The sequence below is a fragment of the Tauraco erythrolophus genome, chromosome 15 (assembly GCF_009769465.1).
Source record: "Tauraco erythrolophus isolate bTauEry1 chromosome 15, bTauEry1.pri, whole genome shotgun sequence".
In the NCBI taxonomy this organism is placed as follows: Eukaryota; Metazoa; Chordata; class Aves; order Musophagiformes; family Musophagidae; genus Tauraco; species Tauraco erythrolophus.
In genome coordinates, this window is record NC_141479.1 from 10,486,435 (window position 1) to 10,505,000 (window position 18,566).

The 18,566-nt window shown below is 39.8% G+C and overlaps 1 protein-coding gene across 1 annotated transcript in view; it reads right to left on the reverse strand.

Annotated features, from left to right (window-relative positions):
* Nucleotides 1-1,085: 1,085 nt before the first annotated feature.
* TSHZ3 (teashirt zinc finger homeobox 3) overlaps nt 1,086-18,566 on the reverse strand; it is a 20,680-nt gene continuing 3,199 nt past the window's right edge. The window contains exon 2 of the mRNA XM_009988707.2: nt 1,086-4,285. Within this exon, the coding sequence (XP_009987009.2) occupies nt 1,086-4,285 (3,200 nt within the window). The remainder of the gene's footprint in view (nt 4,286-18,566) is intronic.

Sequence of the window (18,566 nt, forward strand, 5' to 3'; positions counted from 1 at the left end):
TAGATTTAACCCTTTGAGCACTGAGTTTATTTTGAATTTTCTCCTTTTTTTTTTTTTAATAATAAATACCTTTAAAAGTCATGTTGTGCAAAACAGTTAGAATGCATGCCAGGAATGCAGTACGTGGCTCTGTTTCTTCAGATGGTTTAAAAAAAAACCAAACAAACAAAAAAAAACCAACCAACAAACAAATGATAGCAACACTAATAAATATGTATAATTTAAACATGAACCTCTTAATATAGATGTACTGTATAGCAAAACAAAACAAAACATACTTTGCTTTAAGAATAATGTTTCTGAATACTTTATAAATGCTATCTGTGGTATCTTTCATCATATAATTTACAATGTTTGGATGTTAAAAGAAAAATCGTTAGATCTAAAAAATGAAATATACACTATATATAGGTACAGTTTATACCTGGGGCTTATCAGGTACAAAACCCACTGTTGCTAAAAATGCTGAAGAAAAAGAAAATGGCATTAACCACAATCACATTTTCCATAAGAGATTTTGAAATCTATACAATATATACATCTATGTTTCAATGTGAAAATTATATTTTTAAATTTCAAGGTGTGAGACACCTCTGCATAAATGGAGGTTCATATTAGTAATCGGAACTAAGCTGGTAAGGGTTTAAAAAAACCATATCCATACATTTTTACCAAATTAATGCAAAAGTGCTTCAAAGTACTCAGAGGGCTAAAGATTACAGGGTGAGAAATACCAGCACACTTAGGTCACATGAAAAAAGTGCACCAGAATTAGTTATAAATGCTTAATTAAACTGTCTGTTAATGCATGCAGCTTGATGCATCAGAGGGATGCACAGCAACTAAATCCAATTTACACAAAGTTCCAAACACTTACCACTGCATTTTAACCTTCATATTTTACCAGTAACAACAGCTGATTATGCACCTCTATTTAAACACTGTACAGTTATACAAAACAGTTCAGCCCAGAGCGACTCTGGAGTTAAAATAAGAACATGTGCCAAGAACTAAACAGTAGCTTTAAGGCGTCTTCGACAGTTTTCCTCAAAGCAAATTACAGTTATTTTAATCGAAAGCAAACGCTACTGCTTCTCTAACTCTGAAACATACAGAAGATGATCCTCTGGTGACTTCCCATGTGTTTTACTAAGATGAAGTTTAACAGCATGCTTGCTTGCAAAAGTCCTGTTACAAAGTTTGCACTGATAAGAAGTTCCGATATCTTCCTCTGGAGAGGACGTCACCAGTTTTTCAGATGGTGACTTTGCTTGTGCTATCTGATTGTTAATCTGTTCACTGGACAGTTTGGACAAGTCTCTTAACCTGAAACCCAGATGCGATTCAAGATGACTGATGTAAGTTGAAGGAGTTCTGATCTGTGAAGCACAGTCATTACAAAAGAACACTGGGTGCCCAGTGTCCAAATTTTTAAGGAACTTAGTTCCCCCCGTCCTTCGGAGCTGGTATTTCACATTGGCTAGCCAGTGGCTAATGGTGGTCATTGAGAGTCCCGTAAACCTGGAAATGTGCATTCTTTCTTGAGGGCTCAAGTCTGACATGATGTATTTTCCCTCTGAAGTCTGCCGCAAACTAGCTGCAAACTGGGCCTGCAATATGAGCAAGTGCTGAGGGTTCCAGTTAGACTGACGGCCCTTCCTTTTCTGAGCTGGTATACTCTCTTCTGGTTCCTCTATTGTGGTACCATCAATGTCAGATTTCTCAGATATGCTGGAAGGTGTGGAAGATTTTGATGTGTGACTTTCTGTCAGGTTCTTCAGCATATCAGATATATCTGACAAGGCATTCTCGCGTAGCGGCGAGTTTGACATGAATGACACGACTGCAGATGTCTTTGCTGTTGTCACTGTAGATGAAGAAGATGCAGAAGATGTCGATGTGGATGACAAAAGCGCTGAACCCAAAGAGCAGCTTTTGTCACTCTTGCCTTTCGTCAAATCTATGGGTTGGTCATTGTTGACATGATAAAAATAACGGTCTAAGTGGTCTGGTTTTTTGGACTGTAGAGGTGGGGTGGCCACGGCAGCCTTCTCCGCCAAACTGTTGCTCATTTTAAAAAGCATGCTCATTGGGTCCAAAGCAGGCAAAGACGGCTTTGCTGCCTTCCCAAGGTGAATATTCATGACAGACTGCAGTGCACTTAATGGATTGACAAATGGCTGTTCGGGAGGGTGATCAGTAATGATAGCTGTGCTGCTACTTAAAGAACTTACAATAGACTTAACAGGTTCTTTCCCATTTTCCACAGGTTCTACAGTTGGACTGTCCTTGCAACCATCTCTCTGAGGGACTGGGCTGTTCTGCTGGCTTTTAAAGCCACCATCATTAGAGGACTCCATCTTAAGAGGTTCACTGACTTCACTACTGCATGGCGAAGGTGTTGCGCGCTTCATTGGAGAAAGCTTTCCTTCAGGCTCTTTCATTTTTTCCTCCACTTTAGCCACCTTCTCGGTGACTTTCTTTACCAGTTCTTCCATGGCGTGAAAGTTTGTTTTTGGCACAGGTGAGGTCTGACTGCTTGGTGGAGACACCAAGGGCTGGTTTTTAGTTGGTGATACTAGTTCATTGTTTCCAAACATAGGTTTTAATGGTGTGCTCTTCCCCGATGAGCCCAATGACAGCTTCATCATATTAGGCAGCTGATAGGCAGCATGAATGCTGGGGTAGCCACCCCAGCTTGGCGTGCCATTCTGGGCTTTGTTTATAGCTGATGTAACTGTGTTTTCTAAAGACTTCAATATATCTAATCCCCCCTTAGGGCTTTCTTCTAGGTCGTTTTCAGTCAAGTAATGGTATTTTGAGGAGATATCATACTTCTCCTCATCTTCACTTGACTTTTCTTTGTCTTTCATTTTTTCATCAGCAATGCCTCTTTCTTTATCTACTTCTTTTTTTATTTCAACATTTAATTTAGGGGAAACACTAGAAGGTGTATTGGAAGGAGATGTAAAAGTGGTGGCTGCTAGTGGCACAGACTGAACTTTCTCATCTACTAAGGACGTTATTGTTGGTGTCGCTGGGGCTTCTATAATTGGCTTCCCTTTTTTCATGGCAGAGTTTGTGACTTTAATGAAATGTCCCGTCACCATCATGTGAGCCGTGAGTTCCTGCAGAGTGTCGTGCGAACTTCCGCACTCCATGCACTTCAGAATTTGAGATTTCCTCGCCTCAAAGTGCCAGGCATAGCTGGCACCGTTCTGGTGACCGTAGCGATTATTTGGTGTAATGTAAGGATTAGAATTCTTTTGAAGTGCATCGTTGGTATCTGAGATTGTTGCTTTTGGTGTCCCACCCGTGGAATCCGGAGAACTTGGAAGTTCAAGCTCCAGTGATGCTTTCTTTCTAGTAGCTGGGATAATTTTTGCTGCTACAGGTGTAACAGGTTCCTTCAGAGGCACTTTTTGGTAGTGTTTTGTTTTGATCATATGAACACTCAAATCCTGAAGAGATTCAAATGAATGACCACAGTACATACACTTTAATACTTTCTGGGCATCTTCTTTCCCTTCCATTTCAAGCAAAGAACGTTTACGAGGTTTGGACCATCTTTTGGGGTTATTGTTATCGGTTTCATGGTTGTCATCTCGATAATGTCCCGTTTCATTCATATGCACTGTTAATTCTACTAAAGTATCATAGGCAGCACTGCAGTCTTTACAGCGGAATTTACTGGCTCCAGTAAATATAGAGCCATAAAGCTTACTGCTTTGTCTGTACAATTGAACTGTGCTAAAAAGACTCGGTTCTGGAAGAATTCTGCTCTGAGAAACTTGCTGCAGTGTTTTCGCCATCGCAGTCTGGTGCCAGTCAAAGCTGCCACTTCCACAACTGCTGCTGCTGCTGCTGCTACTACTGCTGCTACCATTGTTTTTTTCTGAAATCGGCTGGTGAAGGTTCAAATTGAGATTGGACCAATAGGAATTGGAGAGGAAGTTATTATACACGGCTTTCATTTGTTCTAAACTATCAGACACAGTAGAGTCCTCCAGTGGTATTGAAACTTCCTTGCTCTCTTCCTCGTTTTTAATAGAGCTGCTCTCGAAGTCTGCCATGCGGTCACTTGTCTCACTGATATGTGACTCACTGTCCATCTCATGGCTAGAAAATTCAGCTGCTGGCGAGTTTTGGTAGCTTTGGCAGTTCTTACTGAAGTCTTTTTCTGGACATGCGTATTTTGCTGAAGGCTCCCCATCAACTGCATTTTCATCAGGTTCCACGTCTTCTTCCACCAGTGCTGCTGCTTTTAATTCGTCTGAAACATAGGCTATTATAAAGAGAAGAAAATATAAGTTAGTTTCTGCTGTTTATACTTTTGCTGAAGTGTTGTAACCGAACAAGTGTGCTATTTGTAAAATTAAACAGTTAAAATTTAGTGTTTCTTCAGAGCAAGAAAAAAATCTGCTCTTCAAACATAATTTGCCACCTTATTCTTCTCAAGGGGCAACAGCTTGAAATTAAAACTAAATTTGAAATTAATGAAGCACATTCTGGAGGTGGCATTCATTTCTAAAGTAATAAATTACTTGTATCAACCTCAGAGACAGCAGTTCCTGTCTGTCAATTAATATGTCTTATGCTTCTCCTACCCCTAATGCATTTCTTAACAGACAGATTCACAATTTAAATTAAGCAAGCATTTTTTGCTCATTACGGTTTTGAGACTCAATCTTTAATAAATATAAGAGTTCAACAAACATAAAAAATTCCTACAAAGTATAAAAATCCCCAGTTACAATAATCAAAAAATGAGATTTTTAAAAAGTTATAATTATTAGTACTATCATATTTTAGAGGAAGAGATGGTAAAACCAGGTGACGCAACCTTTTGAAATGACTCACTAAGAGCAATTTGAGGATATTCATTACGGGTGTAACAAATGACCCATTCACATTTAAACATACCTTTCTCATCAAGAAAGCCCATGCAGAATTATGTCAGGAGCTAGTTCAAGAAAATTGGTATGCTGTACTCATTCTTGCTGTATAAATATATACAAGACCTTCCAGTGGACCTTACAAATGTCAAAGTGTTTGCTCTTTAGACTACTTTGTCAATATTTACTCAGCATAAGCTACGCAGACACCCAACAGGAATCCTGTCTCTTTTTCCCCCTCTCAAGTAATGCAACTGGTGATGTAAATCTAAGATACTCTTCCTGAATAGGATAGTTGTGAACTGACAGTAAACACATTCTCTTTTTCTATGGTGCTTCTGTGCACGCATTCTACATATACTAAAGTCTACGTAAGTTTTTCCTTCAGGCAAGAAAACTATGGAAACACCAAGAGAGGGATGATTAACTGATCAAAATGAACTATTTCTATACGATGCATTAATTTACAGCTAAGCAAGAAAGCAAAAATAGAACACGACTTTTCTGTATTAAGTGGAATTTAAAATTTACTTTCAATCTCTCACAAATACAATTATAAACTTTGGGAAAAAAAAGCATTTCCACTAGACTCTACGGTTGAAGACATTTGACTTTCGACCTTCTGTGCAACACATCTGGAACATGTAGGTATCTTAAACACATTGAATAATCTACAGCTTCTTTATTCAGGCAATAATACAGAGAAGATAATGGTGAACACCCCAAAAAGACACACTTTAACCAAGAGAGTGAAATATGTAGAACACTATAGTAGATACACATATACAGTACTGAACCTTGCAATCTTCTTTCAGGGAAAACATGTTTAAACCTTATCAAAAAATCACAAGAGACAAAACAACTGTTAAAGTAACAATGAAACTAGGCTTTTAGTTTCACATGAAGTATTCCTGCATTCAGTCAGGAAATACAAAATATTCACTACTGTTCTTTCACATGGATGAATGGTAGTGAATCCTCCTCCAGGCATGTAAAGTTATAATCTGATCTTCGGAATAGAAGTTAAACCTTTGAAAGCACAAACATATCACATAAGAGCAACACATTAATTGTGATTAGATGTTTCAGCTCAGATAATTTCAATGCAGAAAATTCATGCAGCAAGGGTCCTATTTTTAACATGTGGGAGAACACAGTTTGAAAGAATTATGTTAAAAACTGTATTAAAAGATGTTTCAAAGATGCTGATACGAAGATCAGACTTTAACAAGTATATGTACTCTAACGAAATAGAGCTGTGCTGTTTTGCTCTGTTTTATGCATTTTCAAAATATTTTGAAAGAATTCAGGAATCTGTTTTTTATGTATATTACATTCAGGTCAGCAACTTCTAGTAATGATCAGCACCTATCCTGCAAACATTCACAACGAAACCACTACAAAGAATCTAACAAGGTGGATTTTATTCAATGCTTTCATTCCCCTGTGGATGGTTCAGACTGTTGTTTCATCTTAATTATTTGCTCTGTCATGTTTCTGAACTCTACCAAAAACTTTAGCAAAGGAGACCAAAGCAGTTCAAATTGCTCTCTAAAGCTGAAAAATGTTAAATAATTACTGATAACGTGTAATCAACTGGCTACCAACTACCTCTCTCTCAACCACGCCATATCCTACTGACATCAATAAAGAAAGATGGAGGAAGAAATGACAGCATGAAACCTACCATTTGGAAGCAAATGTTCCCTTTTTCTTTCCCACCTTGTGGAAACAGCTTTTCTTTTAAAACTCCTGTTCCTTTGCCTCTGTTGTGAAACTGCAGAATAATTCCCTTTTTGCCAGGTAAAGAAAATCCAAGGTTACTGTCACACTCCCTGCATTACAAAGACCTCATTCAGAGCTGCGGGCTGATGGCACACCAAAGCGCTCTGTGAGCCCACCTGTCTTCTGTCCTTTTTGTCCATTGAGTGCCAGTGTGAGCGTGTGCCACCCGTTCCCACCGCCGCACCACGTACCAAAGCCCTGGGCTCTGCCCATGCACACCATGGGAAGTGCTGCTGGGGACCGGTGCTCACCAACACAAACTGAGGTCAGAGAATCAAGCCCCTAATTACTGTGGTTTTCGTTACATTTTTATTTCTCCTACTGCTGAAATCTTAAGAGTTTTGTTTGGACTGAAACACTCGTATTGTCACATTCACAGTTTTTTTTAGAGTGTGACTTTTAAATTACGGAAAACCTCCAGCATGAGGCTCATTTAAATGTAAATCTATTTACCTTCCATGCTTTCTTTGCCCTTTTCACCAACTATCAAGCATATTTGCGTGTTAACCAGGAGCTGCATCCTCAATAGCTGTTCTCCTTCCTAAGCTCAAGTTGTGAAGCCAAGTTGTGGGATCACTCTTTAATCCAGAGATGCGGGAAATGAGGCACAAATTACAGTATGGAATTTAACCCAAAAATCTGCAACTTTGATAAACTGACAGCTTGAACGGCTCCTTCTGCTCTTTCCCCTTGGGTTGGTTTTGGCTAGAATAAAGTTAATTTTCTTCATAGTAGCTGCTATGGGGCTATGTTTTGGACTTGTGCTGAAAACAGTGTTGATAACACAGGGATGTTTCCATTTTTACTGAGCAGTGCTCACATAGCCAAGGCCTTTTCTGCTTCTCACCCCACCCCATGAGTGAGTAGGCTGGGGGGCAAAAGAAGTGGGGAGGGGATACAGCTGGGACAGCTGACCCCAACTGATCAAAGGAATATTCCATGCCACATGATGCAACACTCAGCATATAAAATGAAGGGAAGAAGGAAAGGAGGGACATTCAGAGTGATGGCGTTTGTCTTCCCAAGTAACCATTGCGCGTGATGGAGCCCTGCTTTCCTGGAGATGGCTGAACACCCGCCTGATGGTAGGAAGTAGTGAATGGATTCCTTGGTTTGTTTTGCTTGCGTGTGTGGCTTTTGCTTTACCTATTAAACTGTCTTTATCTCAACACGAGTTCACTTTTACCCTTCCGATTCTCCCCACCATCCCACCGGGCACAGCAAGTGAACAGCTGCGTGCTGCCTAGCTGCCGGCTGGGGTTAAACCACTACGCACTGTGTGAAGGAGAGGAGGGATGGAACACAACAATACCTCCAACTTCCTCAACCAAAGACTTATGCAAGAGCTGAGGGTGCTCAAGGAAATAGCCTAAGACTTAAATACCATCGTCCCCTGGAGTTTATGCCAGTAGCTTCTGATTCCTTATTCCAAGGGTTGGACACCTCATCACTTGCCTTCAGGGCACTATAAGGCAACCCAACAAGTCCTGGACCAACCTGAGATGGCAGACTCAGGGCATACTTGAACGTTTTGGAACACCATCGCGGGTGGGTTTACAGTGGCCAAAGGGCTTGCAGCATCCTGAGGCTTTGTCCTCAGAGTTTTGATGCAAAAGGCAAATGACACATTTCCTCCTCAGAAAACCCAATTAAACTGTTATCAGCATGTGGGACAGAAGAGGGGAGAGGGTTAAGGCCAAACTTCAGTCCCATGCTAGCAGGGAGTACGGGATGCCCTGCAGGTACTTGTGAAAAGGAGCCCATCTGCAACCAAGGGAATCTCCAATCCCTCTCTGCCCCACCACATCTCGCTCAGGGGAGAGAGATGATCTATAGTCTGAGCACAGATGAAGGTAAAAGCTTCACTGTAACAGAAAGAAGGACAAGGAGGGCCGTAGCAGAAAAATTTATCATTTGGTTAAGTACCTACATTAAGAGCAAAGAGACTAAAAAAGCGGAGAATAAAATCAGGAGGTGATGGTAAATTCTTTTGCTGAGATTCACTGCCTGGTAGAGAGATTGTCTTTAAGAAGCACTGTCTCCAGCCTATCATTACTCAGCCATCTCCTCCTTATTTAAAGAAGGGGGGGGGGGAAATGACAGACCCGTGTTTTGATATTTTTCAAATGTAGAGTAAATGTTTGAAACAGCAGAGCATCTGTAAAACTGTTCTTCAATGCCTCGACAGCAAAGTCTAAAGGAAAAAAACAACTTTAAAGGCAATTCTAATGGCAGAAGTACTTAATAAGAATGAAAAGGAAAGAAATTACATAGTTCTAGGTTGTTGGGGTTTTTTTGTTTTGTTTTCCAGAGTAAAAGAAGAAAAAAAAATACAGTTCTCAGAAAAGTTTTTAGCTTACATCTCAAAGTGCACCATAACCTCCAGGAAATTGCCTGCAAGTTGAGCAATGGTGTCACTGTGACATAATATTTGACAAAAAGTGGACAGCAGTTCTCTGGTGTAGCCCTCAGTTTCTGGAGATAAGGATATCAATGGGATTCAGAAACCTCTTGCAGGTACGGCCACAGAGAGGTTGAGAACAGACAGTTCTCTCATTAATATTTATTACAATTATTAACTAAACTGCTAGGTAATAATGAAATTAACACATTTGATATCAAAACATAACAGTAAGCTGTGGTATAATGTGATTCATTTCTGCACAAGAGGGAATTACCTTCATAACTGAGCTATGGATCATTTCTTTGCCAGTGGAAATAAACTGTGATCCATCACTGCTCAAAATGATCTACATATTGTATATACACTAATAAACTCATATACCCAGCTCTACACAGACACTGGAGATCTGCTATACAAGACCAGAGAAATATCACGGCTCCACTACATTCCTGCAGGCAGAGGAAGTCCCCGTGCAGCTACAACAGCCATTACTCTGCTGATGTCTTGGGCCAAACTCAGCAACTTTCTGAGATGCCCACCAGCACAACAGCTACCACCTCGAACCCCAACTGCTAGAGGTCCTCTTCAGCAAAAAGATGAAAATCATTGCATGGTTTTTCACCCCTTCCATGGCAACATCCACCCTGGTCAGACACACACCTCCTTGAGCTTGTGTGGAAATACAAAACCATAGCATTAAAGGTGCATTTTACTGGTCTGCAAAAACCAATTAATTGTACAATTCTTTCCTTTCTTCCTGAAAAATACATCTGACACCACATATTTTGGCTTGGATCTATCCAAATATTTCATTTTGATACTTTTGAAATGTCTTGGTTTAATTACGTTCTTTCGCCAAGATTTTTTCTTTTATTTTAATCAGCTTACTAGGGTATATTTAAACTAGTATATAAGCTCTTTGCTTGAAAAAGTACCAAAACATTCAAATATTCTCACATGAAAAAATGCTTAACTACAAAAGTTTATCAAAACCATTCAGTTCCTCGGAAATATTTTGACTTTAACCAAATAGATTTTTATTTAAAAAATTACAACCAGCTTTATTAATTATGTATGGTTTGAAACCGTTGTGTAATACTAAGGATCATTTCCCAAACCATCTGATTTTGAGTCCGCATCTTGAAAAAAAAAAAGCTTCTCAACCCTTAAAAAACCTGAATCCATATACATCTCACATTTGAAGAAGAGAGCAGCAGAAAGAGATTGGGAGCAGTAACACTCCCAATGCTTACGGATTAATATTATACTCCCAGTCAAAAAGGGAAAGGGAAAAGTATCAGAAGAGATTACCAAGTGGAGCAGTGAGTAGGACCCAGCCAGCAAAACTCTCTCTGCAGCCTGACCCCCACTGCTCCCCAAGCTGAAGCACAGTGCTGCGAGAGGGCTGCTCCTCCCACAGCCAGTGCTGCTGGCAGCGCAGAAGCCTTTTCCAAAATATCATTCCCATTCAGGTTTAAAGCTGACACCAGCCACCTAAGAAATAACCATAACATTTTTTTAAGATTTAAGTAATCGATGAAGAAACCTCAAAGAGTCCCCAGTTTCAGTGGGGTAGTGGTTTTAAACTGAAAGAGGGCAGATTTTGAGTAGATCTAAGGAAGAAATTCTTCCCTCGGAGGGCAGTGAGACACTGGAACAGGCTGCCCAGAGAATGCTCCATCCCTGGAAGTGTTCCAAGGCAAGGTTGGATGAGGCTTTGAGTAACCTGATCCAGGGGAAGATGTCCCTGCCCACAGCAGGGGGGTTGGAACTAGATGATCTTTAAGGTCCCTTCCAACCCAAACCATTCTATGACTCCAAGTGAAGAGAGGCACAGCCTGAACACAAGTCAAGAGAAAGCCAACAGAGAAACAGCAGCACGGAGACGATTTGACTGTGCCAATGAACCTTACTCACAAAATTAATGAACAGAAGCAAGAGAAAACCAGCTCGGTGGATGAAGTCAATCAAAGACCTAATGCAAATGAAGGCATATAAAAGAGTTATATTAGTCTGTTAGAAAACTCCCACTCCGCAGGCCTTCCACTTACAGGAAGAAAGGCAAACATTTCACCCACAACATGAGCTATTTCTATACTGTGACTGACTGATAATTCACATGTAACTGAAATTGTATTTGAGACATCGCTACTTGGCAGAGATGTTAGCATATTCCTCATTAGGCGACAGAAACGGGAGGTAGGAGTGGCTGTCCTGTTTACAAGAGTGGCAAATGACAACGCTGTCTCTAAACGGGCATGGCAATACTGATTACCCAGCACCTTGACAGGGACATTATTCCTGTTAAAAAGGTCAAAGGTTCTGTTTCATAGAGGCAGGACTGTCTATTATGGGAGAGAAATGTTATTTCCAAGAGAAGAGGTCAGCACTTCTCTCGCACATCGGCTGAAGTCGCTGGTACCTCGCACTGGAGTACGATCCTACTGCAAGACTGATTATTCTGCCCACTGGCAAGGTCAAGAATATTAATTTTGAACATGTTAATTTGATGTGATGTGCATGATTAATGCTTGTTTAGCTGGATTTTTTGTATGTTGATAAATCTGCAGCCTTTTCATGCCAACAATAGTGTACTATTAAGTTATTGGAAATCAGTGTGGATGGATGTGAACACAGCATATCAATCTAATGGGTGGCTAACACTAGACACTAGAAACTTTGAAGTGTACTTGTGCTTGTTCTTTCACGAAAATACTGCAGCTGGCTGCCATAGAGAGCTCAGAAATAGGCCAGAGGAAGCCAGCCAGCTGCTCTAATCCAGCATCCTGGACTGGTATTCCATTTGGAGCAACTTCAGAGAGCTCAAATCAACTCGAAGTGTTAAGAGTTGAGAATTACATGGACAAGAATATACAGTGAAGAGACAATAACAAGAAATGAGTTTATATGTCATTAAAGTGTGGGCCATCTAAGTGCAGAACAAAGCAAGTCTACGGCAAGCACCTTTTCCTCATGTCACTGTATTCCAAACTCTCTGGTTTTCATGTAGTTTAAAAGAGGGTACAGGATTCAGGTCTCCTATTCACTTTAGACTTCACACTGCCAAATGAAAAGTATCATACATACATCATACAAGGGCATGTAGTGACAGGACAAGGGACAATGGATTTAAATTGAAAGAGGGCAGATTTAGATTAGATATAAGGAAGAAATTTTTCACTCAGAGGGTGGTGAGGCCCTGGAACAAGTTGCCCAGAGAAGTTGTAGATGCCCCCTCCCCTGGAAGTGTTCAAGGCCAGGTTGGATGAGGCTTCGGACAACGTGGTGTAGTGGCAGGGGGGTTGGAACTAGATGATCTTTGAGGTCCCTTCCAACCCAAACCATTCTATGATTCTATACAGGCCATGTACAAATGAAGAGAAAAAACAATCAAAAATTGCTACTAATTCTGGTGAGGGAGGCATTCATTTTTCTGAAACCAAGTACTGTTTAGATGTTTGTTAAATAAGAGATTCCTGTGAAAAGCTCACCTTTATGTGTTAGCTCTTTCTTTAAATACACACCTGAAAAAAACAAGATGCCATAATGTTAAATGATGGCTTAGAAACAACTTAGCACTATTGCACAGCATCTCTCTACTGAGGTGTTCAAAAGCTTCAACAAGTGTTTTATTCTTCACAGCAGCCCTGCAGAAGAAACATTCTTATCCACAGCTTACAGCTGCAAACCTGGAAATCCAAAGAAGTTAAAAATTACTTGCCTAGTGCCAGGCAAGAACACAAATAAAGGAGTCCATAACTCCTGCAGGTTAACATATACAATTTAGCTATTTACACAAAACATGAGAAGATGTCTTAAGTTTGTGTTTCTGTTCCTATGCTTCTTCACAGGGTGTTTATGTGAATACAATTTATGTGTATAATTGAAAATAATTGCCACTTTTCAGCTTAAACAATTATAAAGGATAAAATACCCAGTGAAATACCCACAGGTGCATGTACTGTGTACAACCCAGTCTGGATTACCTGTCTCCGCAGAGCCAAGCTGCTGAGATCCAATAAATGCTGAATCTGCAGGCTGCCAGCAAACTTCTTTTCACAATGGGGAAAATAGGGAAGGTTTTTGAAGTAAGGAGAAGTATTGTCACAACTCTCCTCCAAAGAGCTTTCTGCTCCCAGCACACAGCCGGGCTTCAGGTATGCTGCGAACGGCTGTTCCACTGGAGCTGTGCTGGAGATGTAGCATGATGGATCATGCCTCTCTCCTCCAAAGCTGCCTTCTTTCCTGCCTGGGGCCTAAACTCCCTGAATTCAACCTGCTGAGCAGGGCTTTTCTAAAATTTGCTCAAATTATCCACTCGTGAAACATAACACCACTTCTCTCTAACCTGGAGAAGAGCATGCGATCTGATCACCCTGCGGTCTGCTCTTCTACGGCAAGGGTTGTGTGAGGATCAGTCTGAGAGCTGTCTCGCTTAGAGACTTCATCTGCTACCTTCTATAAGAAGTTTTTGACAAGAAGGGGTATGAAGATTCAAAAACATGAAGTGAGACCCAAGGTCCAAGTTACTCCTATCTATAATGAACAAAACCTATAGATTTTTAGAGAGACTTCCTCATGTAAAACTTGCCTTCAGTGAACAACATGCTTATGAGAAACTTCACAGGAGTAACAGATTAGAGACTACGCTTGATCACAAAGAACAGATTTTTATGGGTTTTGTCCTAAATTTGCAGTCCCACATACACAATACAACTGACTCACAAAAGTACCACAACTGTAGAGCAACGGTTTCTATCCCATTGCGTGTGCCCACAGGTGATTACCAGAAGCAACACAGGATCACAGCACTCAAGTGGTAGGGCTGAGAAACATGTCCATGAGGACAGGTGGACCTTGCTTGCTATCATATTTTGTGAAATCAATCTCCTTCCCTCTTTGCACTCTGACAGTGTAGAGATTTTAACAGACTCTAAGAGCATAAGCCTGGAATTTCAGGCTGACCCTGAAAAGAGAAAAAGGATAAAAAAAAACCTTCTTGGCCTTCCCTGTCACCACATAAACAACCTTTCCCAAGCACCATGAGGACTAGACCAAATAGGTAAATGAGTAACAAGGACTGTGAACACCATTGGGAATTCTCAACTGCTGCTTGGTTTGAGTTAGTTCAGGGTCTTGGTGTTCCCGTTTCATCAACGTTCATGTAGTACTTTCCTCTTCCTCCCCTTCCCGCCTCGCTATGTTCCTGGGGAAGGGATGCCCTTCCTCCAAGTACACCTGAGTTACAAACAAACATCATTCGAAGGAGCGTAAAGTTCCTCACTGTCTCTTGGGAGGCTGAGGGTCAGCGAACCAGCCATGAAGGGGAAACACCACCGGGGATTGAAGAGTCAGGCACAAACTGCTGAAGTAAACAATCCACAAGCAGCCCGATAGTCTGAAAACATTCACATAAACTTAACAAATACAATTAGCATGTGCATTAGTAACAGAAAAAAAACACACCTACGTTTGCTGTATAAATTATTCATCGTGAATAAATGCGATCCACTCTAAGTAAGACAAAACTGGTTTCCCGACGGTTTCCAAGAGGTTCCTTGGTGTGAAGTACGACAGACTTGTTAGAGTTTCCCACTCCATGCAAGCACATACTACGGTGGCAAATAAGTGTTCATAAGCAGAGAAAACAGCTCCATGTTATGCTTAATTTTTGTTTAGAAGGTGTATTGTGTTTTGGACTCCCTGTAGCATTTTTCTAACCACGGAATTACCATTTCCTCAAGTGGACAAAAATATTTACCAGAATCCCCAAAGAATGAAGACATTTGGATTTTTTTTTTTTTTTTAATAAAAGTCACTATCAACATACTGGTAGAGAACAAGCCGAATTCTCTGTATGAATTGGTACTAAAACACACAGTGACACAATCTCTGCTTGACATCAGCATTTGGGTGGCATCTTTTAATCACCGAAAAGCACACAGGGCATTCAACAAACTAATACAAGATTCACAGCCAACTCCAGGATAAGCAAGCATGAGCATAAAAGTTCTCAATATGGCTCTAATAGCTCTTAATTATTATAATCCTTCACTGAGCAAACAGATGTTGTAAGGGAACTTTAGTTTCTTCAAATGCAATAATCAAACCATTCTGCTTCTGCCCTGTCTCTTTTCAGTAAATGCTTTCTATAGTGGAGTGGAAACAGCAAGTGTAGTTACAAAATGACCATTTAATTGTCACAGAAATCTGTTTCTGAACAAAACTGATGTTGTCATTTCTCAGAGTCCTCTGATTACGGTTCAGCATTTTTTAGACTAACAACAACAAGAAATCTTACACCTTATTTCCTGTAATCTTCCCACATCTTTGGTTGTTCCTAATCTGTCCACATCTTACAAGTTTTACAGTTACCAAACACTGGCTTTGTATTTGTGTTTTAACCATACTAACATTACAACACATCTCGGGGGCTGTAGCCTTCATTGTAAAGTTTTTAAAAATCAAGTTTTCTCCTAAAATGCTTCAATATATTACAGCAAGTTGTTCTGCTTGGAGACTTTTTTGTAAACGATCAGGACTACTTAAGACATTCAAAATGTACCAAAAGACCTTCAACCTGATCCTTCATTTTTCTTGCAAACTTGAAATTCCCACTGAAGTCCTTTATACAGTAGTTTCAATAGCTATTTTGGATGCAGAGTCTCCTTACAATAAACTCCATACAACTGTATGAATGGTATAGTAGAAATCCAAATGATTTCAATCACAATTTCAGCTATTGTGAACTTGTACTTATAATGAAGTTTCTCCATGAAAAAAAAGGAGTTCACTGTGGGCCAACAAAGCTTTGTGTTCTTTCACAGTTTTTATTCAGCCCTCGTTTAAGAAAAACAACTATTGACTGCAATATGAATCTTAGGACTTGGAGAAGGCAGAGATTCTAAGGATTACCTCTATGACATGGCCCCAACTTGTTTTGTGTATGTATAGCAAAAAGAAGCACTGAATATTCATTTCACTCAATTGCTAACTATACTAATATACGCTTTTGTAAATGAGTCTCCATCTAGCACTAGCTATTGAACTGAAGGGTATTTGAATAGGTGGGGTTTGCTATAATACCACACTAAGATAATGTTTTGGAAACAAACGGTTCACTGATTCCTGAATAGAAAATTTGCTGGAAAACCCTGAGAACTAGAAGATGAGGGGGAGGGGATTAAAATGTCGCTTCAGAGCCACCAACCAAACTCTCGTAATTTTTAAAAGATGTTCCTGTGGCACAATATGAATAGTTTATAGTCACGATTGTGAACATTCAATGTCATATAAGAAAAGACACTTGTCAAGAGCCTTTCCCTTACAAGCACCCTCATCATGACCTGTGTTAATGAAGTTAATTGAATTTAAGATCAATAATGGTTAATTATTGCAATTTGACATTCTGAGATAAATGGCTTTAAGACAGAGAAATGTGTGTGTATGTGAATTCTCTCCAAAGAAGGTGAACACATTACAGCCTAAGAGGGATCACACAGTCCTTCCATTGATCCTGGTACAATCTGATCGACCTAATCCTCTGATGAATGTGGGCTTTTCACAGCTACAAGTAAATGTTCTACAAGACTACTCTAACCCTTGTCACTGACCAAATCTATATGAGCTGTACACTAGAAATCTATTGAGATAGATTAAAGAACTGCTGTAGAAACAAGAGATGCTTCAATAAAGATGAAGGTTTATTATATTGACTATTAACGTTACATGCAGTATGTAATTATGAATGCTTATGGATCATAACAGTTTAATTTTGGTCAGTTAGATGTAAATGATCATAACTGAACAATAGTATTAAATTAAAAAAATACTAGATTAAAAAATTCCAACAACCGTGTTAAATTTGATGACTTAAACGTGAATGTTCAATAAGAGAGTGATTTTAAAATCACCCTTGAAATGTGCAAGAAGATGCTCACAGACAGGTATTTATTTCATGAAGTCACTCATTGACCTACTTCACTTAGGGGTTTTTTAAGTTTACTTTCGCAATAGCTCCTCAACAGGAAGACATTTTTTCAAACGTGTTAGTAATGATATTCTTACATGCATACCGAACAAGTTAAATGACCACTTACAAGATTTATAATGACAAAGTAAATGTCAAGGAAAAAGTATTACTGATTGCAGAGCACTGACAATAAAAAGCCGCTGAAGAGTTCTGTCAAAATGTAAGATTATGCAAAAACACTATTGAGAACACTGCTAATCATCTGCTCTTGTCAATTACTTGAAGGGTATCTGACAGCATATTTACATTAAACACATTTCAGTAGCAAAATCCTTAATGCTATATCAGAATATTTTCATTATCATGAGAAATCCTTTAAAAAGTCCTTTTGCAGCAGAGCATTATAGCAGCAATGATGTAATATCTATCTCTGGATCAGGTAGGGGTATCTATTTCATGCTATTATAGCTACATAGCATTTGAAATAATATAACCGATGACTAAATATACATGTAAGACGGCAATTTCCATGTTCCCTTTCCCAAAGCAGGTATTTTCAAGTACCGGCTTTGTAGGAGTCTCACATTAAGCACGAACGGATGATCTGTCTTTGTCTGGCCATTCTTTTAGCCTTTTACTCCTCGTGTGACCATATTTTATTATGGCAAAAGACATTATCAAGCAAACGTTTTTTTTTCTAAATCCTTGATTGTAACTTGCAATTCAGCTGCTTTATGAGGAGTCACATTAACTACCAATACCTTTCACCTGCAGGAGAAACTTATTTTAGATATGTCTATCTTATACTTTATGGAACCCTTCCTCCAAAATAGAGAAATAAATAAAATGTAATGAAAATGAAATGTTGATCCCCTCCACGCTTCAGCAGGCGTTACTAAAAAAGCATACATAACCCTGTTGGGTGTGCGAAACAGTGCGCAGGTGTAAAAACGGACAGAGCGTAAGCATGAGCTGCCTTTCAGACGGAACTCATTGTGGCTTAAGGAAAAAAAAAAAGGAAAATAAGCCCCAATCATGACTTGCAGGATCTGTTTATGGTCCTTCCATCACTTTTGTTGGATACAGCACACTTAAATTCAGTCTACCTGCCTGTAAGAGGGGAAGAGAGTCCTGATGCTCTTACTGCTTCTAAACCACTACGGTTTTTCAGATTAAAAAAACTCACTTATTAAAACTAATGTGGCAGAAAGCACAGATCAGACCTCAGCATCTGGATGAAACTCAGCTCTGATTCACATCATACTGGTAAGTGGCATCACACGTCATGCAATTCTTCAGTCAAAGACAAGTATTTGTAACAACAAAATAGAAATGTGAAATCGGTTCAGCATATCAGCTGTCGCACGTACACCCAGCCATATACACACCTCCACACCTGCCATGCCAGGAGGCTGGGAAGGCAGAGCCAGCCCTCCCGCCTCGCCACCATCCAAACCAGGAGAAACCAGAGGCAGCTCTCTGGTCGTGCCCTTCCCCTCCCGTGCTCAGC